Source organism: Paralichthys olivaceus, chromosome 12 (assembly GCF_024713975.1).
Source record: "Paralichthys olivaceus isolate ysfri-2021 chromosome 12, ASM2471397v2, whole genome shotgun sequence".
Taxonomy (NCBI): Eukaryota; Metazoa; Chordata; class Actinopteri; order Pleuronectiformes; family Paralichthyidae; genus Paralichthys; species Paralichthys olivaceus.
This window is the reverse complement of record NC_091104.1, coordinates 23,030,702-23,058,682: the sequence shown is the minus strand read 5'-3', so window position 1 is coordinate 23,058,682 and position 27,981 is coordinate 23,030,702. Positions and strand designations below refer to the sequence as shown.

The following is a 27,981-nucleotide window of genomic DNA, read 5'->3' as shown; positions in this document are numbered from 1 at the left end:
GATCATCTTATTTCCTTGTGTTGAGTCAACAAATTAGAACACAATGCAAAACAGTTTTGTTTTTATTCGTTTAATGATTTAGTATCATTAACATGGGTGACACTTTACAAACAGTTTTCATTATTTTTTGATAATTATCATTTGCTGATATGTCGCAAATAGTGCGTTTACTATGATCAAATGCATGGCCATTAGTCAACACAGAACACACCCAGCACTAATAAGCACAGTTGTAGTAAAAGAAACCAATTAGACTTTAAGATGAACAATCCAAGTAAATGACACTTACTCTTGTCAGAATTCTTAGAAAATCATTGGCATCAAAAGGCACTGTATCAGAAGATACTTATCTCTGACGTGTGATAACATGCCGATGGAATAATTGCCTCCGTTATCGGCACGGCTCTGGTGCTTTCGAGAAATGCTGCCTTTAATAGTGGCGACAATCTTTCTCTGGTTACTTCATGGTAAACAAAATACTGTCATCAACCCTAACCCGTGGCAACAAAATAAACTTTGTACAAAATAGTGGGGCCCTCTTCCACAGTTCTCTTTCACCAACAAAGCTCACAGACCTTAAAAAAGGCAGGAAGGTTAATCTGCTTTGTTTATTTTAGACCAATGTGGTTTAATTGTTAAGATCATCTGGGAACATACTGTGGAAGTGTCACAACAGTACATCTTCTTATTTTTTGTGTAAGTACTAAAAATTCTGAAGGATTCTCTAAATTATATTTAAAGCTGCTTCATAAATCAGACATGAGGCGGTGAAGTTTGGAGACTTAACATATTATGTAAAGGACATTTTGATATTAAAATATGTCGTCAACGCCTGCTTTCCTCAGTACGACATCGTCACACTTTGCTTCGAGGATAATAACAAACAAATTCATTTCTATGACACAAGCACCACAGTTACAGTGACATCAATTTGAAATCAAACTAATTTAAAAAATCAACCTTCCTGGACCCTGACAGACACGTTAACTCAAACTTTCTCTGGAACTAAGCAGATTTGGATCACAACATTCAAAACAGGTCATCATAGCAGAAGTGTGTATATCACAGTATCTGGCTGTGGTGTAGAGCAGCTGTACATGCAGCGATACATGGAACAAGTGCTAACATGATATTGGCCAGATTGCACACGTGCAAGAGTAATTGTATGTATGTGGGACTTTTTTTTTTTTTTTTTTACGTGTATTTATTTATTTTTTTTACAGCTGCCTTCATATGGGAGTTTAAAATCTCCATAGCACATTGTAAAGATAACCCGAGAGTTCAATAGACAGACGGGTGTGTACATGGAAGCAAGAATAAAAGTGCAGCAACACACACAAACACTTTAAAATTATCAATGACGTTTGAGTCACAGCAGAAATATAACACTTTGTTTTGCAAGGCATTTTAACAATATCACAAAGCAATGAGGTCAGTACTAATAAGCACCAAGTACAGAGGCCCTTAAGTCCCAAACGGTGATTTTTTTTTTTTATCTTGTGCACGCAAGATAAATAACTTGTCCGCACACAATACATTGCTTTCATATGCATCTATCGTGGTTTAAGATACACACGGCCACCGTGATAGAGCGAACTCAGCTCATCAAGTTTTATTTTCACATGTCGTATAATGAAAGCTTTAAAAAGCTATGAAGCAACTTCCCTGGTTTAAATAGGTGCAGAATAGACTATACAAACATTAACTGTTTCCACACGGTTATCTTGTGCAAACAAGATATTTATCCTGTGCAATAAGGACACTTACTGTGTGGGAACGAGTCAATATCTTGTATTAAACATAATAAACTAGACCACGTTTCAAAATGCTTTACCGTGTCGGCAAGTAAAAAAACAGACTAGTCATAAAACCTGTTTTGAAATAGAAGAAATAAATAGTTTGATGTGTAAAAACCAATACAGGATGACAAATCAGAAATAGGGAAATTAAAAACCAAATCAAATCAGGGAAGGCTTCACGACATGTGTGTCCTAAAAAGAGATATCACTGACTCCCCCCTGCACCAAGATATTTATCTATACATATAAGTTATTTTGTGGGCACAAAAATCACACAAACATGTATATATATATATATATATATATCAATCACCTTTTAGGACTTTTGCGGCTCCGTACCCAAGACATGAAGTGGAAATGCAGGAAATGTCTATCAATGCTGAATTTCACCCAGTCTACTTTAGTCCTCTTAGTATTGTCCTGTCGGGCCTGGAGAGATTAGTATATAAATATAATTTTTTCTTCTCCATACCTCAAAATGACTAAACTGACCCTCTTACACTTACATAACACTGAGCCTTCCAATCATAAAAAAGGCTATTTTGACAGTTACAACTCCGCCCTTGTGATCTGTGAATTACGTTAAATGTAAGACTCTAAAATGGTACAAACAAGAACAAAAACACTGGATACACACAGGATGCCAGTGATGGTGACATGTAACAGAAGTGGTGAAAAGAGGCGGAAAACGTTCATGAGCATTGGGGATCAAATTTCATTTCTTACCATTTTTCAATGGCAGCAAATAAAAAAACTGAACTCAACTATACTCTACTTATAAGTAAATGTTCTAAGTTTGGATTGGTGGGATAAATATCAGCTGTAAATCTGATTGTTATTCTTAGTGAAAATGTCAGTGATCAATATTTCTTACTTGAAGGTCAGAAAAGACACTTCGTGTTTGGAGGAGTGGCTGGAGATTTGTCGGTTTCACTTTTCCCACTTAGAATCGAAACAGACATACTTGATGGTTTTTAATGGACGAAACCATGTGCAGCTGATTTTGGTTCAATTTGCATCCCAGCACCTCTACAATTTATTATTTTGACAGGTTCGAAGTTTTGTGTGTTTGAGACAAAAAGTAAAAATGACAGTTGACAGACTCGAGCTTCATCTAATTTCAGTAAAAGCTTTGACGGTATTGACTTTGGAACTTTTCGGAAGAAAGTAGATATGTCTATTTCCTGAAAGGTTTGCATTCCAAAAACTATTAATTGCTGTTCAGCACCTAATATTTGGCAATTGTTTTTGCACGCAACATTAATTGTCAGGAATTCCAGACATGGATGGAAAGTGAAGTCTTTCTATTTCAGGCACATTTCATTTTGTGTCATTTTATGTTCCAACAAACAGGCTCTGACTTTGTCGGTGGAGCTAAAGGAGCAGGGACTTGTATGGAATTTTGATTAAGGAACAATATCCCAGAAACGCAGAGGCATTTGGAAAGCTCACATCTGTCCACTTCACATACGTAACAGTAAGGTTTGACGTGATGAATGCCACAAGCACTGCAAACATACACACAAACACACATGTGCCACCCCCCTGAAACAAAATCTTAGATGCACACTTATAAAAGAGAAATAAAAAGTTCACAAACAAAGGCAGAGGTGCAGTTTTTTCAGTGAGTTTTCCACAGGTTTTGCATGTTTGGGTAAGGCAAAGTAGAATTAGTTTTAAATATTTTTCCTCTTGTATGAGTGGGGAGGGGTAAATTATGGCAAGCTAGTGACAAGGGGCACCTGTGCACATCTCGCTCCTTGTGGAAGACTTGTGATCCGTCTTGACCCGTTCGGTATTTTCTGGGGCAGCCGAGGCTCACGCCACTTGGTGAGAGGAGCGGACAGTCAGTCGTCAATGTCCTCGTACACGTTGTCGTCGAGAGGCCGCGCCAACGAGGGCTGTATTCTGTGCCGGGAGTACTTGAGCTGAAGCAGGTCTCCTACCTCACTGATGACACTCAGAGCCTGTGGAGACATTAATACAAGAAAAAAAAGCTGACAACGTGAAGGGCGATATGTGGCCTGAGCAAATTTAAAGATGCACCAAGCAGGATCTGGACAGAAAACTGTCTCAGAAGATTAAATCACAAACAGAAAAGACTTTAATGCTGCAGATGGACCAACTATTTCTAACCTACTGATAGGTGAGTCCGTTTTTATTCTTGCTGAAACTCAGAGTTGTAGTTTATTCAGAGTTAAATTAAAACGTCTCTGCATTCCAAGCTGTTAAACAGTTACAATTACAAAAACACACAAGGGCGACAAGGCAGATGTTACACCCGTCTAAAGCTAACACCCTGGAGGGATGATTTAAAAATGATTTGCCAGGGGAGGTGCACATTTACTAAAGTTCAGTTATGCAGGTTGCTTTTACAGTTTCAGACAGAAAACTGCAACCAGCATCACCACAGACCAATCAAACAGCTTGTTTTTTTCACTTAAAGCTGCATTTATAGGGTTTTGGCCACTTGGGGGCAGTGCAACAAGTTGGCAACACAACAGGCATGTACAATCACATTTTAAAGCTGATGTGGTGAATGTGTCAGATCATTTACTACTTGATTTTTAAACCAACATGTGTGCACAGACATTAGCATTGACTGTAATGCTAGCACCATAGTTCACACACTTGCTTAGGAACCCTGTAATCTAGAGTCTGCATCTACTACTACATACAAATCATCTCTGGACAAACACAGGAAATCTGAAAACAAAGACCATGACACCATTTGAGGACGTTATGGTGACACAGCTGGTCTGACAGGTAAATACTTTGTGCTTCAAAGATCACTAAGTGCGGCCGGGCGGACTTTCTGAGACTTCCACCAGTGGTCATGTGCTGAACTGAACCTCATGGACAAGTACTGTTCATTTACGACCAACATTTCCAGGGAATTAGGGGGATGCAAGGTGGCCAGACTGTGCAAGAGAATGTGGGATTAAATCAGGTAAACGAGTGACCATTTTCCTCTCTAGCATTCACTTGGATTATTGTATCTGACTTTCTAGTTAATGCATCTTGTACTCTACCTTCAGCTCTGCTTTAGTTCTGAGAAAGAATGTTCCCAGGCTTGTTTCTACCAGTGTGTGTCTGTTTGGTGCTGGACAGGTAGTGTACCGTGGTTCTCACAGAGAACACTTAGTTGTGGGCTATTTGTGTACTCCTACTACTACTATCCCACAGCTGAGGAGAGCTGCAGAGTCAGCTGATAATTATCCGTCTCCTTTCTCCTCACACATTGGAGCCATTAAGTCCACTGCCAGAAGTGATCAGTGCAACTGGAAGTGGATGCAGCTTCAAACGGGTTTGCAGCAACTGTGTCTATTCATCTCCATCCTCGTCTCTCCATTAGCTTTGTGTGTATTTCTGATTTGCACATGAAAAAACCAAAATCCAGTGGTGGAGAGAGTACTCAAACATTTGACTTAAGTAAAAGTACAAATAATTAGATAAAAAAGTAATAAAATAATTCTGCTGCGGAGATCACGTCATGTTTACGGCACCAGACATTGACATCTTCGCCGGTGTCTTCTGTGTGTATGAGGCCACTTTTTCACCCAGAGATATCTGTTTTCATTTTTGCATCTGTCGTGTCATCAACCCCCCCGACTCACTTGCGGTGGATCCCCTGCTGTGTTCACATATCGAATTCTCCTGACTCTCTATGGACGTATCTATAGATCAGTGTACGTCTGAAAACAGCTTTACTGTGACACTTGTCTACATGAGATGTTTCAGCTCAAGCACTCGGAGCTCAAACATCTCGTCCTGTACATCCTGTACCTCACACCTCAAATAGACAAGAATCTAATTTTAAGCTGCAAACCACGGCTCACTTCGCTGTTGTAGGTTACTCTGCTCATTTCATGGTCAACATCTGTTGTCACTTACTTCCACTGAGGTTGTGTTTCCATTGTGTGGCTTTTTTAGTTGTGCTGTAGCTTTTGCAGCTGTGTTTTCTGTTATTGCACTTTTGTGACACATCTCAGCTGCTGTAAACTCCCATCTCCTTACTGATTACTTTAAAAAACATTACAACAATGTGAACATGTAACACAACTCATATATGTTGCCAAGTAAAAGTGAAATAAATACCCCAAACAGGAATCTAAATGAATGGGTAGATACGTGAAAAATGTACTTAAGTACTATAACAAAGTAAATGTACTCGTGTTACAATCCACTACTGCCAAAATTGGAACAATGACTTGCCAACTCAGTAAATCGGTTCTTCCAAGGAGTACTTGTGTGTGATTGTCATGTGTTTAAAACTTGGATTTAATGGTCTTGACAGGGACAAAAATAAAATAAGTGCAGTAGTGAAGTAAGGAGAAGAAAAACCACAAGTGAAAATGACATATCAAAGTGTGAGGGAGTGACACAGAGGAAAGGTTAGTTTTTAACAGAAGTTTTAGCACCAGGACAGACAGACACCCCCCCCCCCCCTTTTTTTTCAATTCAAGAAGAACGGGAGCTTATAACAGCCCTGAATAGACACACAGACGGCATCAGAGGCAGCTGAGCCTCAAGGACACCCCAATTAGATATGAAATATAGGAAAGGTTCAGCCGCTGCGTGAGATGATCTATATTTATGTTTGAGTAAGACAAGAACTGAGGAGAATCTTAGTTTGAGGTGGTGAGTGGAAAAGGAAGAGCGGTCAGCTCTGCGGTGAGCTCACATCAGTAAAGTAGAGCGTCCCTGGTTGAGAAGAGTGGGCGGCTGTTTGATGTGATGCCAAGACCAATCAAAGCTCCGCGCTCATGTCGAGCAACACAAGTTAATTCATTTCAACTCCTAAAACTCACATCTCATATTGTGACAGGGCCTCCCTTATAATGATGTCAGAGCCAGAGAGGCGAGAGCGAATCAGTCTATTATATAATATATAGTACATAATACTGTGTCACCCAGCAGTGAGAAGTAATGTTTACCTTGTCCAGTATCTCTCTTGTGTGGGCGGCTGAGATGCAGAAGCGTGCCCGGGACTCGATGATGGGCGTGGCTGGGAAGCCCACGACCACCACACCGATGTTCCTCTTCAACATCTCCCTCCCAAACGCTCTGGTGGAACAAACATGGAGGAGATTAAAAAAAGATTAAAAAAAAGGGTTAGTCAGTTGTACAGAGTGGAGGATTTCAACAGCACTTCTAACAAAGAAGGGAACTGTCATGTTAATGTCAAGTGTATTGTTCATATTTCTTTCTCTTGTACTCGTGATTTAGTTTTTTCAAACTACTGTTCCCAAAGTCAAAAACTCAACTTTCACCTTTAAAGATAGAAAATACACAAATACATGAATACAAATACATAACAAACGTACTTTAGTCATTTCGAATGAAAATCTGTATTCTAGATTTCATGTGATGGTCATTTATTAGAATCTATGTCATGTGATAGATTCAAATCTGTACATAATGTGCTCTGTATTTAATCTGCCGGAAATGATTATTTCTTTTAAAAACAAAAAAAACATGGATCTCACAACTCTCACAGCTATGAGCAACAATTCAATTAAATCAAAGCGGCATCTGAAGAAATGAAAGTAATTGGAAACCGTCACTACTGACATTTCATTCAAACTAATTATTTTTTTAGAGACATCATCATTTTTCAAAAGGCACAGCTCCCCACTGCTATTTCAGAGAAATGAATCAACTGATAATTATTTCATCACTCTGATAATGATGTTATCAGAGACATTAAAAATAATTGTGTGAAATCCGGTTATTTTATTAATCACTGTGTATTGATGTAAACTGTCCAGAGGGAGTCGCCCCCCCCCCCTGAACAGCAGCCAGTTAAGAGCTCCAGGCTCACCCTATCTTGGCAGGCATGTAGAGCATCATGGGCACGACGGGAGAGTCGTCGTTGCCGTAGATGATGAAGCCCATTTCTCGAAGCCTCTTGCGGAAATAGACTGTGTTTTCTGCCAGCTGCCGAACACGTTCAAGGCCTAGAGATGATACGAAGAACACACACACATAATGTTATTAGAGGATATAAAACTACAATTCATACAATTTAGATGAAAGGAACTAGTGAAAACATCATGAGGATTATTCTACATTAAATTTCTGCCAATAGATCTCTTTCACCTAAATCTTACACACTGGACCTCGATAAATAGTCGATAAATACAGCTGACAATCGCAAAGACTTTTTTTTTTAACAAAAAAATCCTATAAGTATCCTGAAATGTTGTCTTCACCTCCCGTTCACTTCCAATCCGTGCAAGTGAGGAGGCGAAGACAGACAGACAGTCTGGGTCTGGTTTCAGTCAGCAGTAGAGGAATTACAGAAAACCTGGATGTATTTCACTAACTTTCTTTCTTGGGTTTGAGACCTTGTGAATTAACGTTAACTTGTTAAAGAGATCGGATGTTGTTAGAAGCAGATTGGGTCTGTGTCTCCCTGCCGGGTTCGGGCCCAGCAATTCTCGGTACTGCACAGGTCTGGGACACAGCTCACAAATGAGGGACGGGAAGGCGTTGCTGGTCTTTTTGGGTTCAGGTACGAATTTCTGGATGCATTAAGAGCTCTCAGCCTCAATATGATACATTCAAAGTCTGATTGATACCAACGAAAGTGAAATAGGTTTTACCACAGACACATGGACCTGTGACATTAGTTAGTAGGCTTAGTTTAACGTGTCTCAGTGGCTGGATGAAGACTTAAGACATGATGTCATTAATGAACGCACAGAAGTGCTCCGGTTCACACACAATGGCAGCCATCGGGTTATATAAAATTATTTTTTAAATGTGAGATAATTAATCTTGAAAAAATCCGTATTGTGCATCCCTCTTTAACTCATGTAATGCACACAGTCATAAAGGTTAGGGTGAAAACCTTTAAAAAATATATATAACCCTTTCAAATATGTTTTTCTTTATCATATTTGAAATCTCTAGAGATAAACAGAAAGGAAATCCTTTATAGCTCGGCTGATGATGCTTTGAAAAGAAGAGAATTGACAAGCAGCAGAAAACAATCACATTCATGAGATGCGTGTGAGAAAACATCATCCTCAAACATCCAGGCACCACTGGGAGGTATAGTTCGGAGCTTCGCTGTAATGTTTTTCTTCTCCCACAGGAGACTTCTTCACTGCGTTCTTTGAAAAGCGACGGTTGCATCAAACACAAGGCGCCAATCTCTGGTTTAGTGTGCACACATTTAGGTCCCTGACTACACACAGAGAACTATTACATGCTGACTGTTGCAGGTGAGAACAGATGACAAAGTCTACACCAGCTTCCAAAGTGAAAAACATTTTGGGAATAAAAAAGTAGCACAAGGGCAGATTCTTATCTAACTAACATTTATTTGAATGAGCTGCGCAACAGTGCAACTGAAGCCTCAAACAATCAAAGTCCAGGCTATTACTTTACACCTGTGTGTGTGTTTGTGTGTGTGTTACACATTGTTTGTGTGATCTCATTTTAATTCTTTATCTAAATTACCAGCCTCTTTTCTTACAGACTGACACCAGGGACATCAATTCAACCCAGTTAACTGAAATTACCTTCTTGAACTGACTTGATTGCCTGAGAGGGACTTCTATCAATGTGTTGCCTTTAGGTTTAAATTATAGATGTTTGTGAGACATTATCAGGACTGTCCTTATAACGACATATGGCCTTGGCTGACTTCAGCCAGTGGATGGAGATGGACTTGTGCACAGCCGGGGAGGATCAGCTCGAGAGAAGACAGTCAAATGGTAAATGATACAAATGTTCTGTCTTACTTTTCCAGTAAAACCCACTCAAATCACTTTCCTGTACAAGTGCATTCACACACACGCACGCACACACCCACATACACGCACGCACACAAACACACACATGTACACACACACGTACACACACGTACACGTACACACACACACAAACAAACACTCCAACAGCATTTCCAGACATACACAGCCATCAAGAGCAATTAGGAGTTCAGTGTGTTGTACAAGGCCGCTTTGAAATGCAGACTGAAGGAGCTGGGGATCGAACTAACCTTCTGGTAAGTGGACCACCCTCTCTACCTCCCTAGACACCTGCAAATATACACCAAATAAAATGTAGGACCCTCTGGTCTCTGACTGTTTCGGGGTGGTCGGTACACTGGTGTCACAGTAAAACATGACATGAATAAAGAGCCGACTTATATCAATAAGAAAAACATAGTCTAACATTTTATAGAATATAAGGACAAAACCTCATCAACGGACACGTTTTCTGGTCCACTGAAGTTTAAAGAGAAGAATGGAGGGCTCTAATGTTCACACATGGAGTAGACTACAGTATTATGCAATAGAGAGCAGCTAGGTTCACATTTTTCTGTACAAACCCAAGGAAAAAAACGCTTTTCAGTTTTGTTTCTGAACATAATCAGTTTGAAACATATTTGTCTTGTCTGTCCCTCACATGCCCAGTTATTGCTTGGTCCAAAACCCACATGTGGACAACAGGCGCCAGTGGAGCACCTCCCTAGAACTTGTAGGCGATGGAAAGACATCACGAGACACGTCAGGTTTAAATAATACCCTGATATTTATTTTAGGTCATATCCCTTTGACTGTTACTAAAAAAGAATCAGAGGTTACAGGTTTATAATAAACCTCCTGATACTAACTTCAAAGTTTCCTGCAGTGGGGAGAGGGATAATATGAACTTTACTTCTCCTGTTTGCAGAATAGCTGCTATCAGATGAGGTAATCCATGTAGGTCCATGTAGAATTGTACTGGTTTGCACTGACACCTGGTGGCTAATGATGACCATTGCAGAAACTAGGATTTAATTTATGTAAAGGTTATAAACAGCTTACATTACGCTGTGCTGATCGTGATGTGAACGTATAAGTTTCTTGAGAGAAGGATGATTTAGTGTTAATTTAAATAACCTACATTTTTAATTAATTACCTTTTTTTTTTAACCATTATTTTCTTTGAATGATTTCCCTTCTTTGTCCATTACTGTTTTCTAGTGAGATGCAGTGCTTTCTACAGATTTCATCAATGTAGTCACTCTTGATCTATTCTCACGTCAAAACTTTCAATCAGACATCCATCATCCATTCCCGGAGTAAAACATCTGAGCCTTGTCATGGCCTGCTCCCATAAATCTTTAAATGTGTCATAAATGGAATTTGTTTGAGTTTAGCATTTGAAAGAACTGATGTCAATAACTTTATTCAGTATGACAGCCTCTATAGTGAACACATCAGAGGACTCATCTTGTTTGTGACAGGAAAACACCAAAAGCTTCTTTGTGCTTGTTTTGCTTCACAAACTTTGACTTTGTCTTTTTGTATCTGTCAGAACTGGTTCATTACTTTGTGTCACAAACATCTCCACGGTTTCTCTTATAAATTCAAAAAGAGCTGCTCTTAACAACTGACTCCTGTTGGAATTAAGAGTCTTTAGAAATTCTTTTCAGGGGTCAGTGAAAAATTAGGACTGGTGTAATAAGAGATATCGAGGGAATTAGATCCAGTTAATGATGCTTCAGAGATAAAAGGTTTTTACACATTATGTGAGAAAAAAACAGACTTACCTATTGTTGTGCCATCCTCTCCCATAATGCACTTCATTGAAGTGATAATTTGCTCCACCACAGGAGGAGACATGGAGGTGGCGTAGGCTGCACTGTGGGAATGGGAGCGCAGGTACTCAATAAGATCCTAAAGCCAGCAGATACACAGGAGGTTTGAGTAAATATACAGGAACAACACTGATCGTATCACTCTACACTCTCTACCCTGAGCACAGGGTACTTCAGATATACTTCTTTAAAACAAAACATGGAAACCTGTGTTTCCTATTGTTTGAGAATATGCTTGTGGTGCTGGGTGACATAGCTCATTTACTGAACCAACATTTTACAGATGTCCCCTTCACACCTCACATGAAGATTAATTGTTAATGCTATAATTTACAGATGTTTCCTAAACTCCCTACACAGCTGCTCAGAGACTCTAGTTTCCACTCAGTTACTGCAGTGAATACATCACACACAGGTCTGTGTCCATGAATGAGTTAGTTTGAAATAAGGTCTTCTGATTAACCCAAACTGAATCCGAATGATTTTATATATTATATTTAAAAAAAAAAGACTTCTGAGATTTGTGTCCTGCCAAATCCAGGTTATTTGCAGCACCATTTTGTCAGCTACATCCTGCAGCTTGACAACACCTTCCTACACTTATAATCATGCATTATGTCAGCTCTAAATAAAAACTGAGACTGCAGTGAAGGTGTTAAGAGGAGGTGACATGACGCCACTTGTCATTTTCAAGTTGTTTTAGACTCAGCTACACATCTGCAGCTGCTCACATCTTGACGTATGCAGATCTGAGATGTCACAATCTGTTCAGCACTTCACTGGAACAAAAAGTTGTTTATGTCTTGAAATCAGGATGAACCTTGTTTTGAATAGCTGCTGTCATACAGCGACGTGACATGGAACAGGCCTAATGCAGCGTGGAAGACCTGACGTGCTGTGAACGCACATTGCTGGGATGACAGCTGTCAAAAAATGTCACGACACTAACTTTTGATCTTGAGAGATAAAAAGCACCGAAAGCACTATTGATAAAAATAGAGTATATTTAATAAGCATATTTGATTTTCACTGGGTCATTTGACTATTTCCAGTGAATCTTGTGACTTGCTGACCTGAATTTAGCTGATGCTACTGAATACAGCCTCTTTTATCTTTGAAAACACATGCCCCAAAAAGAATGTAGCCCACGATCCTTCATCCTCACCCGTTTCCCTGCAATGTATCCCCCTGCGGCGCCAAAGCTCTTGGTTAATGTGCCCATCATGACATCCACGTCGCTTGGATCTAGACCAAAGTAATCGACCACGCCTCTCCCTCTCAGCCCCAGGGCCCCGATGCTGTGGGCTTCGTCGATGTAAAGGTAAGCCCGGTAGCGCTTCTTGAGGGCGATCACTTCTGGCAGGCGGACTATGCTGCCCTCCATGCTGCAGGGAGGAAGAGGCAAAGTCTTACAGTCAGTGTCACACAAATGTCCTGATGTGTCCATGTTCATTTTTTTCCTGAAATGTGAGCTCGAGGAAGAACTCTGTGTGTTCCCCAGCTGCTTCATCAGACACACATAACTCATTCAGTATCATCTACCTACTAATCACACAAAAGCCTGTCTGTCTGTTTGTCTGTGGAACACATATCTCACCAACTGTTGCAAAATTGCCCGAGGAACTGCAGTGTCACATTCTGGACATTGAATATAAGTCAAATTTGAATAAACAGACGATCAGTGCACTGGAGCAGTGAGTGGGGGAGGGGCAGTGTGTCTTCAGGCTGTAGACGAGCTGAACATGTCCTCAGATAAACTACAGCAGTGGGTCAAACCTCGGGTCAGAATCGCCAGCAGGTCATTTTGATAATTACTTTTCCATTTCCCCACATTGAACAGACAATAACAGGTGTCACGAGCGCTGATCTCCGTCATGGCAACAGCATTCATAGAATCACTTCCTGTTCAGCAATTTGTCTACAAAGTAAAAGCACAGTATTTGTTTTGTTGCTACAATGCTTTATATTAAGCTGAATTACAGAGCTTTTATTTTAAAAAGTTGTGAACCGGAAAACTTTTTCAGTTGTTAAAGGCAAAGTCTGTGTAACGTCCAAGGAGAAGGATTGTGCTCTAACATGGTGGTTTTGACAGTTTGACAGATATGCACCCATGCGGTCTGGCCACATTTTGGTGCTTGACACCTTAAAAAAAAAGATAATTAAAGCATCTATGTAACAAGGAGAATGGATTAATTACCTGTAAATGCCCTCCACCACTATGAGGATCTTCTTCCATGGTCTGTGAGTCCTGGGCTGCCCGTGAACTATGGCTTCTCTCAGCAGTTTCTCAAGGCTCAGCATATCTAACAGGAACATCGAGAGACAGATACATTCAAAACAACTCCTATTTTTACACCATTCAAAAAACTAAAAACATACTTATGGGTTTATTTATGGATTTGGTTTGTTTGTGGCAGAAGCTGACAAGACAAGCTACATTTACAAACTGACTAAGGAGTAGAAATTGACAAATTTAGGAGTGTGATTTATTTATTTATCTATTGAAGTTAATGGCTAACATTAGATGTGAAAAGGTTGCTAACCATTAACTTCTAATAACACAGCTATAAGTAATTAAAATTAAACATTACAGAGAAGTACAAGATTATTGTTGTGTATTTTAGATGCTAATCCAGTTGGACTTTTCATTAAATATGACACTAATCATGTTATCTGTTCAAAAAAGATGATTTATTTGATTATATATACTATATTAATCAAAGTAGTGGCCAATCATTTTAATAATTCTAATAATACACACAAATATATACATATAATCTGTGTTTCACGTGCCATAATAATAAGAGCTAACTTTATTTTATGTTTAATACATTTAGTATAATTATCTCAAAGATGCTTTCTGTTATTTTGGGTAGTTCTTATCACACTGATGAGCGTCCAAGTGTGAGCGAAGGGAAAAAGTGAAATGTGATGATTGACAGCTGAGACTGATTGGTGTGTGTATTGCTGGCAACTCAATACCACAGCTCCGTGCCCCAAACACTACTGCCCAGACTCCTCATCATCTTTATTCAGTCTATGGGATAAACACAGTCCAATTATTTGAACTATGCACCTTTTTCAGCTATCTGTCCATCAACGTTTCAGTAAAACATGACTGTGTGACTAAGAGCCAGTGTTAAAAATATCCCGTTCCTGAAAATGAAGATGCTATTCACTTATTTCATCATCATTTATGCTTTTCCAACATTGTCATGTCAAAACATCTTCAAGAAATAGGCCTAATGCTTAATATAAAGTACTAAAGTAAAGAACTAAATAATAAACATTTTGGTTGACCTCTAAAATGAAACTCAATGTAGCTTAGTCCACTTTTTCAAATAATAATCTGAGAGCATTGAACCATAGAGCCATAGAAGGCAGAGCTACCTCCTCAGCAGTGATTGGGACATTATAATGTGACATATTTTCCTCTGTATAAATGAACGTGGTGAGAACAAAGGTGACATACAGCATTTGGAAGGCTACGTAAAATAAAAACATCATTACTCGGGGTGTATCGATGACATGGGAACATAAAAGTAATGAGAGAAAGTGAAGATAAAGCCAAACCACTTGAGCCGAGGAACTAAAATAGACACAAGAATGTAGCTGGAGAGAGAAAATAAATGGAGCTATAAATGTAATTTAAAGTCAGACTGAGACGACGTGTTTGTAAGCACACACTCACTGTTGTGTTTGAAGACTCTGATGGTGGACCCAGAGAGTCTGGCTCCCAGGACCAGTGACGCATGGTTCAGTTCATCACTCAGGATCAGACAGCCCTGCAGGACACCACACCAACATCAATTAGCATAGATTATCTATATATATTTGTTTTTATCTTAATCAAGTACTACACTACATAATCTGTTTTGTACGAATGATTTTATCGACTGCTTTGTTTGCTATTTAAGGGAGGCCGCTGAGCAGGTAGCAGAAGTAGTAGTGCTGTACCAAACACCATCAAAACTATGTGTTGAACGTATCCGCTCTGCCAAGGAACCACCTGAGGGCTTACCTTGCCAACCAGCGCTGGTATGTTCATAGAGTTGGTCGCGAACCCCATCCCAAACGTCATAGCTGACTCCACGCCGAGGAACTTCGCCATCAATTTCTCCATCTCCTCGTGACTGTCCAGGTTGCCTGAGACACATGGGAGGTCACCATGAGCACAAACCAATTTGTGGAACAAAGTACAGTGAACAGTTACTTCATTACTGTACCTTTTCTCTACAAAATGTGTGTTACATGTGTGTTATGTTACATGTTCACATTGTTACCTCAACCGAGGAGGTTATGTTTTCTCCTGTGTTTGTTTGTTTCAACCTATTTTCAAGAAATCAAGTGGATGGTGGAAGAACCCATTAAGTTCTGGCGCTGATCTCGATAATTGTTTTCATTTTCTTTAACATTGAGCATTTTTAATTTTTTTAGTTGATTTCTCAGAGAGAGTGAGTGACAGTGTGTGCAATCTGGTGTAAATCCAATATATAATACAGTGCATCTATGGGAAACACTTTTTATTCTATGAGGGGCAATTGGGGGTTAGGTATCTTGCCCAAGGACATTTTAGCACGCAGATGGATGAGACTGGGATCAAACTGCCGTAAGGTTAGAGGACAACTGCTCTACCCCCTCAGCCACAGCCACCCTTTAATGAGGGCAATGTTGGGCCTTAGCCAATGTCTACAGAGTGCTGTTCTAGTTTAATATATTTTTTAAACTACCAGAGTTGGCAGGTCATGATGATGAAATAGACACATACACAAAATGTTTGAATACTTCCTCTACCACTGCTAATAAGAACCTCTGAAGACCAGTGGCCTCAGAAAGTACATTATTATACGTAAAAAACAGAAAACTGAACAAAGTACTCACAAAGTAAATTACAGCTACATAATGTCTGACAGCTGCAATCTTTCATCTATCTTAAAACTCAATATGCCTCAATATACACACACACACACACACACACACACACACACACACACACACACACACACACACACACACACACACACACACACACACACACACACACACACACACACACACACACAATCAAAGTGTGTGGACACTATCAGTCAATATCTGCAAACCAGATGGTGGACTTCACTTCCTCCAGGCTCATCCAGAGTTAATTTGACCTGCTCTGCCTGGCATATATTTTTAAGTAAATACAAACCACTGTAGAGACCTTGGTCCTTATTTACAAGTTCTTAAAGCTATGTACTTTGGTAATCTCTGGTTGCTTTAGACTAATTAACTACATTTCCATAATTTTGTCTATTTACAAATGTTTAATTGGAAAAAGAACCGTTGCAAAATGTAAATAAATATTTAAGGTGAACAATGCTCTTTTGAGCTTTTGCCAGAAAAGCTGTGGAGCAATATTTCTTATGAGTGGGCCTTCATTTTGTTTGCACTGTGCACATGCAGATAGGAAGGGAAAGATGATCAATTTGAAATAGAGAAAAGGTTTTTTTAGAAACTGTGCTGAAACAATGAGTTGGTGATTCAAACAGCTGATCGTCAGAAAACAAGTAAAACATTTGATAAATGAATACAGTGTATTTACAGCTGATCAGGATGCCTCTGGGTAAGGTGGGTGGTAACTGGGGGCCCACTGGCAAAGATATCTGCCCCCCGTTTTGCCTATCTTGGGGCCTTTTCTTAAATTTAAACATATCGGACTGACATAGACATTCACTCGTGTCTCTAGTGCTGAGCTTCATCATCAATCATAGATTCACTTCCTGTTTGGTGATAAAGTAAAAGCATATTGTTAGCATATTTTATTTTGAAAATCTGTTGTAACAAGATTACACACTAATAAGTGAACAGATTTCAATGAAACTTGGTAGAGGGATGCAGTATGAGTCAGGAGAAAAAAATTATAATTTTGGTGCAGATACAGAAAGTACAGAAGAGTGTTTCCCTTTTCTTCTGGACTGTTGGGCCTTCACTGAGGAATGTGCTCGACAGAGTCCCATTCTGGTTATGTACATATTTATGATTGCGTGACAGCTCTTAGTTTCAATCCAAGTATGGTTATAGAAACAATTGATTCTGATAAGTGACACTGACTTTACTCACATAATTCATAGATTCTTACAAGCCTCCAAAGGCTTTGTCAGAAAAAAGTTTGTTGTGCAGCAGAAATTGAACTACGATATTAAACAGATATCAATATCAATCCCTCAGGGGCAGCAGGAATAGTGGGTGTGTTTTGGTGAGTGTTTGTACCCATCTCCTGCCTGGTGCTTGCAACTCCGACGCCGTACTTCATGGTGACCTCTGCCGCAGAGTCGACACACGGACCTGTGTTCTCAGCAAAGCCCAGGTAATTATAGGAGCCCAGGTTAATCACATCCAGCAAAGCCCGACCTGTGTACCTGGGAGGGAGAATCGCACAGAGGAATCAATCAATGAGAGGAAGCTGCTGTTTTTTCAAGCATAGTGCTAGTACCAAAACAATATATTGAAAAAGATTGTAAAACTGGACTGCACCAAAGTGCTCTTTGTTTTTCAAATCTGACATAATGTGAGATGCAGCTGTCCCCTCTTTCTCTGACAGGAACCACATGATCTCTATTTTCTGCTTTTCTTCCTTTCTTGCCATAGTGTGTGAGGGCTGACCTCACACGTGCAGCTCCGCTGCGGCTGCTCCTCAAACCAGTGAGGAGTCATGATGACAAAACAGAAAGATGTCTTACTGTCACAAGTGTGCATCAGTAAAGTGAGCTACATATGACCTAGCTTAGGCCAAAGCAGAAGGAGACAATGCAAGTGGAACATGATCCGATATGTTGACACTTGCAGGCGGTCATGTGTGAGAGAAGTAGACTTGGCTCATTTCACTTCAGCCATGTAGCGAAGAAGAGACATGGATTTACATTTCAGACTAGATACAACTGTGATCGCATCTAATCTGCACTGTGGGTATTGTTGTTGAGATTATAAAGAGTAGAGTGTGCGTTCAGGGTTTACAGATGTTTAATATGTCGCTGTTCTGAAACTCATTTATGAAGAACACAGTCCAGAGTTCTTAGTCTGAAGCCCTGCTGCTTTCGAGGTTTTATAACCTTGTTTTTTGAATATCTTTGAAAAAAGGTTTGACAAAATAAGAGATGTGAAGATGTGATGAGCATCAGTTCCACTGCTCTCTCATTTGTTGAATCTATCATCTATTAAATAAGTACACAGATTAATCCATTATGTCTGCTAATGCTGGAACAATTACTGCTTTCTCGATGAGCTGATGGACGAATCAATTTTCATCGTATGACGATTAGAATGTATAGGTTGATATAATTATTATTAACACAGAATCATGTGTCTTGATTTTGGATCAATTAGAGACAGAGGGACAAGCTACCAGTTTGTTCTTGTTGTATTTACTTAAGTGCATATTAACATATTTGTCGTGTTCATTGCCTGTGTAGGATGCTACTCCCACAGAGCTCACTTATGTTGATACAGTTAAGTTTGTTAACATACTGTTTAATGAGTAGTGTTTTACAATGAAACCACTTTTATCTGGTGAATCTGGTTACCTAATTTCCCTGCAGACCACACACGTCCATCCTATGCGCACCAATAAACTGGTAAAATAAAGTTCTGCCTTCTTCGCCTCACCTACAAATGCACTGAAAGTAAACAGGTGACCAGTGCTGTACAGCAGCGGTGACGTTGTCCATCACGAAAACGGTGCATTTACGCCGACAACCGATTCACATACTGAGGGGAGCTTCACTGAACTTAGAATACACAGATGAACAGCTCTTAGTGCTACAGCAGCTTCAGGGGATATGTGGACTGAGGCCAGCAGCAGGCCTTTACTTGTTGTGGTTCAATTATATATAAGTCAAGTTTCAGAAAGAAATCTGCAACCAGCATCACCACAGGCCGAGTAAACAGCCCATTCCAAACAGGCAGGTTTAGAATGGGCACTGACTATACACATATGTTTAAATCTCAAAGGCCAATTTCATTTAGTGCTCAAAAAATGTGTTTTATATTGTACTAACTTATGCTTGTCTCAGTGGTAGGTCAAATCCTGCTCACTGTTTTGCTGTCCAGTAGCGTTACTCAGTACTAAGTCCTTTCTCTGAAATGAAACATGTCTGTCTCTTCTGTGCCTGAAGCAGATAGAAGTGTTAGCACAGCCAGAACTTGGCCTCGACTGAGATATTCTCTCTTGCTGTTGTCCCATAGTGATGTCTGGCTCTGCACTGTCTGAATACCTGGAGGCCAATTTGTGAAGTAATATAATTTATTGTATAGTCATGAATAAAAGGTAAAAGTCTTCCTCACTCAAACGTCCAGTTGTAGTCTTGGGACACTCTTTCCAGCAGGTCCATTTTGGCCCCGGGGGCGCTGCATATGGGCCTGCTACAGTTGTCTCGGATCCGCATGTAGAGGTTCCTGGTGTAGAAGTTCTCAAAATCCTGGTAGAGTGGCACAAAGTCCTAGACATGGGCGAGTAAGGAGAGCACAGTGAATGGGAGTGTGGAGGCTCGTGACTGGCAGAGTTTAGGAATTTCCCGCTATAGCGCGCTTGTTTTATGGAGTATAAAAACTACATGTGCCTTTAAAACTACATGCCTCTCATACTTTTGGAAAGCTTAGCTGGAAGGAATTTAATCTCTGGAAATATAAAACATGACTGGGAGAGGCTATTTTCCTCGCTTCTTGGAGGGGACATCTGTGGGATATCCTCGGGCTGATTTGATAACTTCCCTGCGACTATTCCATGAGCTTCCTTTCCTCAACATACCCAAACACTTAAAACAATGGGCGTCGTTATCAAACCTTACATAACTGAGGAAAAACAATCTCAGCAGTGGGGGACACGTTCCAAATGGGCTGATAACTCCACCACTGGATGTGCATTGACACAAATGCTCTCTTAAACTTTCACACTGCACATGATTGTGAAGAAAAGCACCTAAAGGAGAATATTTCAAATATTATTAAACCTCACTGAGTTTGACTGTGAGGCTCACAGACCTTCCTGAATATTCCAGACTTTTCTCACCATCTATTTCCTGTTTGGGATATTATCACAAGATTACATTTTAACTTCTTTGGTAAACTTCACTTAAAAATGTGTAATGTTAATTTCCCAGGGATGTGCAGTGTCACATTTGGTGCCATTTGGAAACTTGATACTTTATTATGTATAGCAAGCAACCAGCACTCTGCAGCAGTCAGTAGACATGTCTGCCTCTACATCCGCAGATAAATTAAAAAAAGATCTGTCCAACTGATTATTTTGATGATTTGATCTTTATTTTTACTTTACCTTAGCTGACAGACATTTACCGGTAACGCGGGTGTCAATCTCCATCATTGCAACATTCATAGAATCACTTCAACTTTTTAGCAAAGTAAAAGCATAGCATTTGTTTTGTTGCTACCAAGCTTTATATTAAGCTGAATTGCAAAACTTTTATTTTGAAAAGTTGTGAACTTCGGTCTGAAGAATGTGCTCATTGCTTAACATACCTCGGAAATAGCTGACACACAATGTATGAAAAAAAAATAACAACAGTTCAGTGACTCATTCAAACTTGACTCTATAAATCTTCATTGGAGATTAACCAGGTAGGATGAACACAACGTTTTCTAACTTCACTCTGCACCATAGACTGTTTATAAAAAGCTCCTCACACAATGTCGAGCACACAAATGATAAGAATTATCAAAAGTTAATTGTTGGTTTGGTTTGATGAGGACTGATTAATAAGCTTCTAATGTTTGGAATCTTTGCTGTGTGAAAATATCACCTTGGTTAAGTCGGGTAAATAAAAATTACAAATGGATCAGGTTTTACTTTCCATTCCTTGCTGCTGTTGTTTATGTGTTGAGTCACCAGGCAACAAAATTAGAGCTCCGTCTAACAAATTAGTTCAACAGCCTGAAACGCTCCTTATTTCCTTTTTTCTTGGCAGCAACTTTGCAATAAAAAGATCAATTTCCTTGTGTGGGAAGAAATAACACACCCAGGGTAATTAGATGTGTGATGATTGATCACTCCAAAGCTGTTTATGTTAGAAAAAGCTTCTCCACCATTGTCAGATGATTTTTTTTTTTTACTCTCATTCCTGCATTTGTTTGTCTTCCTGTAACTGAACACATTGCTTCTGAGGCTTCTCTCACCTTATGCTCTTCCCTCTCTCTGGCGATGTGGCAACTCTCGATCTTCCAGTGACGGAGGAAGTCACGAAGGTACCCGAAGATCGTCAGGATGCCGTAGCCCATGTAGGTGAGCACCGCCACCAGCATGGGCGTCTCCTCAAACGACTCGATAAATGGCTGATTGTACAGGCTGCCATCATGGGAGGATGTGTGGACCTAAACAACATGGAGAACAGTCAAATCTACTGAGAAAACAAGAAAAACACAAGGAATTCTAAACTATGGTGATGAAGACGAAAGGATTATTGAAGCAATTGCTTTGGATGTTAATATTCTGTTAACTTAAGTTGGAATGAGTCTTTATTTGAAATGTTTTCTTTATAGTGTTTCAGAGAAGTAACATTTCAGTCCATCTGTTTGGCAGGTTGCTTCTACAGTATCATTTTGAAAATAGGCAATGTCTACCGAGAGGTTATGTTTTAATCTGTTCGTGTCATTGTTAGTTAGCGGGATTACACAAACACTACGTGACTGATTTATATGAAAATTTGTTAAGGGCTGAGGCATGACCCAAGGAAGAATCCATTACAATCTGGAGCAGATACAGGAATTTAATTTCACTTCCTCTAACATGGCGAGAGAGGGCATAAGCCTTGGCGGAAGTATTCGCTCTAGTATTAAATTACTTAACTCTCATAATACATAACGTTATTTGTGAAATACATATAGGTGTGTGAAATCAAAAATATATTACAATGTCTCTGGATGTGAAATGTTAAAAACCCAAATATCCAATCTGATGGTGAAGAAACAGAATCAGAGGAGCCATGGCAGTTACCTAATATATACTGGCCAGAACAGATTCTCCCCACAATAAGACTAACTACAGTAATACTAATACTGCAGTATTTGGAATATTCTTGATATAAATGTGCACTATGATCTCCTGTGACTCCCTCTCCTGTGGTTAAAAAAAAAAAAAAAGACACTCTTTTGTTGTTGTTGCTGGAGGTTTGTGTAATTTACTCAGAGGTGACTTATAGCATGTGCAGCTAAATTGTAAGTGGGAGGAAGATAAGGACGCAGCATTGAGTTCTTCAGCTATAGAGGGAAGAAAGCACTGAGGTCTGACTGCCAAATAAGAGAAGAGCTGGCTGCATTGATGGAAATCTGTGAACTCAGTGATCTCTAATGCAATAATAAACTGTACAAGTATCAAACTTTCACACAGAAAATCCGCTTTACATGTTGGTTTTCTCAATTTTGACAAGTGGATGGACAGAAACCTGCGACTCACACAAGTTGTGGACAGAGGGGAGCCATCATGCTCATGACTATTAGGCGCTACATGTGACCGGTCATGCCTCTCTCTCAAATACCTTAGAGAGCAGCAGCGCTGACATCTGCATGAACTGTGATCAGCTGAGGTTCAGTCCCCATGTGCTCGCTTTCTGAGCCCGTACCAACCCAGTGGAGCTGCAGACACAGGTGATGACAAAACCTGTCCACTCCCTGTCTCTCCTTTTATTTTACTTAAGAATCTCAAACTGGAGATGACTATAAATATATATATATATATATATATATATATACATATACTTTGCTTCTGCTGACAGTTTCCCCACTGAATTATCATTATCACTCAATGACTGACGGTCACCGAAAATGTTTTTGCCTTAGTGATGTAGAAGAAAAAACTGATTCAAAAGGAATTTCGAAGACGTAGAATTCTACTGTTCAACTTTTCACTCCACTTTGCTTTTCATTTTGCTTATCAGACTGAAATGACTGTACCACATGTCTATGAGTGTGGGACCCATGTGTGCTACATTATCTACTCATGTATTCAGAGGGGATCTGTTAATTGGGACAGGCACAGAGGGTGCACCAGAGTGTGGAAATTTCATTAGCGTCTTTGGAAACTGCTGGTTTACAGCATGCATGCAGCCTCAATAGCAGCATCTCTGAATGAACATGAGCACCAGCTCAGTGTCTCCATAACCACTTAACCTATCACAGCTTCAGGCTTCAGATGTAAAGGCAGTTAACCACTTCAAGAAACAAACAAAAGACAGCCAGGCAGGTTTTAGAGCAAACATGTGATCAGTCCCAAGTGGTTTTACTGACCCTGGTGGTATGTGCATCATTAAACACTGAGATAATATTCTGAAACTGTTAGGAGTTATACGAGGGGTGGATCCAGCGGTGAGGCAAGGGGGCACTGGTCCCTGCTGATAGCTGATTGGCCCCAGAAGTGCCCCTGTTCTGTCTGTAGTTCTTGTCACACATATGAGGATGCATCAGTAGTAAACCTTCGCCCCTTGTTAACTTCCAATCCATGCAAGCAAGGAGGCAAATAAAACATTTACTTCCTGTGCCAAGAAAAACATAGCAATGGGTGACTGCCAATCGAACACCGATCAGGGGCGATCAGACTGAACACGGCTTTACCAGCCACACTAATAATAAACATGAGAATTTGTCAGGAATCTTAACTTCCTCAGCTTTTTTTTTTTAAGTAAACAATGTGCTCGAACAAGGAGCAATCTTCAAAATATGAAATGATCTAATATTTAAGGATGTGTGGCCTCCAAACTATAGAGCTGAAAATAACGGAATCACTTAAATGTGCACCTCACTTGATCAGGAATCATGAATGGATGTTGAACATACAATTGGTCTCTCTGTGTCAGCCACTGAGTCATACTAAAAAAAGGATTCCTGACTACACAGACTTGTATTGTGAAATGTCAACTTTCAAAGATGTCACTACGACCTTCCTCTTGTGAAACAAACGGGATGGCGGTGTAGCGCAGCATAGACCCATTCATAAAGTTGAGATTTTTGATGCATTGCAATAATGCTCTGTAAACAACAAGTATGCCGAACGGAGGACCGTCTCCGAAGGACTCGAAGAGACACGTTGATTCACGCCGTGGAGGAGAAGAGGAATCAGCAAAGGGCGGAAACTCTATAATCCGATGAGTTTTGAAAGGACTTTGGTGTCTTGTCTCGACAACAAAATGAGATTTTCTGCATTATCAGGGCATTCAATCGTTGATCCTGTCATTTTCGTTAACTACGATGACAACATGTCAGCCAGCCGCGTTACAGCAGCCTCTCCTCCCCACCCCAACCGTCCCATCCCCGGGCCTCACCTCCTCCTCCTCGGGGTGGCAGTGGCGCTTGTGCTGCCGCTCGTGGCAGCGGTGGAGGCTCCTCAGCAAGCCGTTACTCTCCGGCTTCAGTCCGTTCTTCACCCGCTGACACACTTCCCCGGCGGCCGGCTTGGTGGCGGGGCTCTCAGTCATCGCTGGCCGACGGTTGTGCAGCCGGGACGGCAACTTGCATGAAGCGAACACGGGGCTGTGGCCGCGGTGCGGAGCGGTGACAGCACCGGAGATGCGGACGTTTTCCAGCCGCGCTGAAAAACTCTCGTCAGGCACCGTCACTCACACATGCGACACACGCGCGCGCACGCCCACATGCACGCGCTCACCCACGCACTGTGAAACCTGAACATGCAGACGTCGAACACCGGAAGTCAACGCCCACAAATCAGATCGGAGGCTGCATGAGGGGGCGGGGCCACGTCCTACACATATAACAGAGGGCGTGGCTCAGTGAGCTTGATTCACATTTTCCAATGTTTATATTCAAATGATTAGGATCAAAGGCAAATTATAATGACATGTACTGTTTTTAAAACAACAAATGCATTGCATACACTGAACTCGGTCCGGTTTTATAACTTTAACATACATGTTATATTAGTTGTTTAGTCATTTTCAAACTTAGATAACTTAGTAATTTAACTGCATGGCTTGGCCAAGTCTGTTTTTGGTTGGTAGCACACATTCATCACTTTAAAACAGTTTTTGTTTGTTTTCTGTAATTATTTACTATTATTACTTAGCATTATTTGACTTTTGTTGATTTATATATATATATTTAAACTACCACAGAGTATTAGGGCCATTTGGGGGAAACAATCTGATTTTAAAGAACAAGGCTGTAATTTTTTACGCTAAATTAAGCCGCAATTTTCCGAAAACAAAGTTGTAGTATTATGAGAAATAAGGTCCACTTGCCTGAATACACATGTACAAATCCTGAAGATACCATCACCTATATGGCTGAGAATCTTTTAAGAATAATTAACACTGAAGGAATCCAGACTGGAATGAAGGCAATGGAGGACAGGGAAACAAATGATCCCACGCTACCTTACATTGTCATCAATCTCTGTTGTTGTATTGAGAGTTTCCTGTAGGCAGAAAGTTACATCTTGTACAAAATAATGACAGAACCTCAACCTTAAGGAAGATTAAAAGAAATTAAGTGATGTAAAAAGCCTTGAAATTCTCAATAATTGAAACTAAAGCACACATTTTCAGACAGTCCCAAAATATTTAAATTACTTTAAATAAGTGTTAACTTTTGCAGTACCTATACAAACCAACAAGCTGACAAAACCTCACATGGAAATAGAGAAATAAATGTATGGAAATAAATGCATGAAAATATTGTTGCATGTTGCATCAAATTATTGTGTGTGCCATTTGGAGCATATTCCTTTAGCTTTTATTTAATTCATTCTTTTTTTTAAAGAATCTATATGACTTGCTATGGAAAGACTTATATAATATAGCATAAGTGTATTATCATTACATTTTGTGTTTGCATGAGGGTGGTGCTGACAAGTCAAACAAGATCATTTACATTAGTATGGAGAGTAATTAAGGACATCAGTCTCAGAATCAAGTGGTCAATGTTTCTCTTTGGACTCAACTCTTTGCTCTGCTGTACAAGACACATATGCAGCAAGTAAATTTAAGTGTGGTACTGATTCTTAAGTCAACCTTTATTCATCTTTATAATAACTAGAATAAAAATCCCAGTCCTTTTGATAACATTGCAACCACAGCAGAACTCATCATTACTTGTGTGGCTGCTCCCTCTAGTGGATTTACGGTGCAGTGGTACCAACATATGTAGAGTGGGATAACGTTTGAGGTTTAATTGCTGTTGACATTGGCTGAACTGACCTGCAGAGCCTTCACCTCCAGAACACATGATAAAGAGCAGCAGTGAGGGGACCTATACTGTATTTATATTTTTTTTTAATCACCAATGCCATTTATAGTATAGCTAATGGCTAAAAATTAGAATTCATATCTTTCAAAAGGACACTTTAACATGCAGATTGGAGAAAGTCGAGGCTGCTCTCCTTATACCTGACGGTCCATTGAGATATAGAGAAGATAAAGCATGCAGAGTGGTTTTGCCAGCGATAATGCCACGCCACTGTTTCCTCTCCACGTGTCAGGAAACAATTTGTCCGCTGCTGCCTCCTCCAGCTTTCAAGGCACAGAACTGCTGTTTCATGTTTCATGAGAGATGGGCCGAACCCCCTCAGGTCTGGAATGCAGCATTCTTGGTTCAGCTGCTCTTCAGTGGGAAAATGTAGCTAAATTATTCAACTGTGAACCGTCTGTGTTTGATGAGACAAACCCTCATAATCTGTTCAGAATCCTACACATTTCAGTTTTCATGTTATCTCAGGTTCTGGTTTGTTTTTAGGCCTTACAACGATTTCCACGAGCCTTGTTGAAGGAAGTTAGTTGTACAGTGAGGATGGGGATGATGTTTTCTCATCACTTACAGCTGTGGAGTTGAATTATTTTAGAGTGGCCTGTTAAGTAAAAGGACCCTGCAGACTTTCTTATTCTTGAAGAATTTGGATTGTGAACTGTGTAGTTCTGGCTCTTGCTCAGGATTATTTCCGTATGTGAAACTAATTTAACTTCTACACTACATTTGAATCCTCCTAACAAATTACATGTTTCTTCATTTCATATAAGCTTTGCACTGTTAAGCCTATAAAGCTGATTAATGATAATGCATACACTATAGGGGAATATATACATACTGTGGGGATAGATAACAACAGCATTTCTTTTCTGTAAGCAGGAAGTGCATATAAGCTGTCAGACATCAGTCAGGTGGGAGTTGGGACACTATAATATACAGGAGAGGTTTCCTTTCCACCACCCGTACGAACAGCCAAGATGGAATAAAATCTTATTATGTCATAATCTACATTTGTCCCATTTTCATTCAGCATTGGTGATGAAATGTTCACCATTCTGTCAGGGTTTGGTTTTTGCAGGACCCAAAGCAGAACAAAGGGCCATACAGGTATGTGTGAGTTTAAATAATAAAAACAGGTTTATAGTCTCAGTCGCCAACTAGGCAGGATGACAGCAGGCAAGACGACAAACGTAAAGTGTACATTTCTTTATTTTCATCTATTTTCTAACTACACAGGTCTCATTCAATAATGTAATAAGTTTCAGACAGATATTCGTACCCCCCCCCCTCATTTGACACTGCAGGAAAAATAAAAGATACAACGTTCAAGACAAGTCTCTC

The 27,981-nt window shown here is 40.0% G+C and overlaps 1 protein-coding gene across 1 annotated transcript; it reads right to left on the bottom strand.

Moving 5' to 3' along the window:
- Positions 1 to 54: 54 nt before the first annotated feature.
- Positions 55 to 25,069, bottom strand: LOC109628005 (serine palmitoyltransferase 2-like). Its single transcript, XM_020084856.2, has 12 exons — positions 24,705 to 25,069; positions 21,568 to 21,762; positions 19,720 to 19,874; positions 17,650 to 17,798; positions 15,422 to 15,546; positions 15,092 to 15,185; positions 13,598 to 13,703; positions 12,566 to 12,785; positions 11,353 to 11,479; positions 7,624 to 7,759; positions 6,737 to 6,866; positions 55 to 3,766 (listed from the first exon to the last, which is right to left on the bottom strand). Exons 1-12 carry the CDS (start codon positions 24,855 to 24,857, stop codon positions 3,647 to 3,649), a joined length of 1,710 nt encoding a protein of 569 aa, XP_019940415.1. The 5' UTR covers positions 24,858 to 25,069; the 3' UTR covers positions 55 to 3,646.
- Between the last annotated feature and the right edge of the window lie 2,912 nt (positions 25,070 to 27,981).

Excerpts from the sequence above, each read along its gene's own strand:
- LOC109628005 (XM_020084856.2), bottom strand. The coding sequence starts at position 24,857 with ATGACTGAGAGCCCCGCCACCAAGCCGGCCGCCGGGGAAGTGTGTCAG. Across the intron at positions 21,763-24,704 it reads GCCACCCCGAGGAGGAGGAG|GTCCACACATCCTCCCATGA; the intron begins GTGAGGCCCGGG and ends CATGTTGTTTAG. Across the intron at positions 13,704-15,091 it reads CAGAGTCTTCAAACACAACA|ATATGCTGAGCCTTGAGAAA; the intron begins GTGAGTGTGTGC and ends TGTTCCTGTTAG.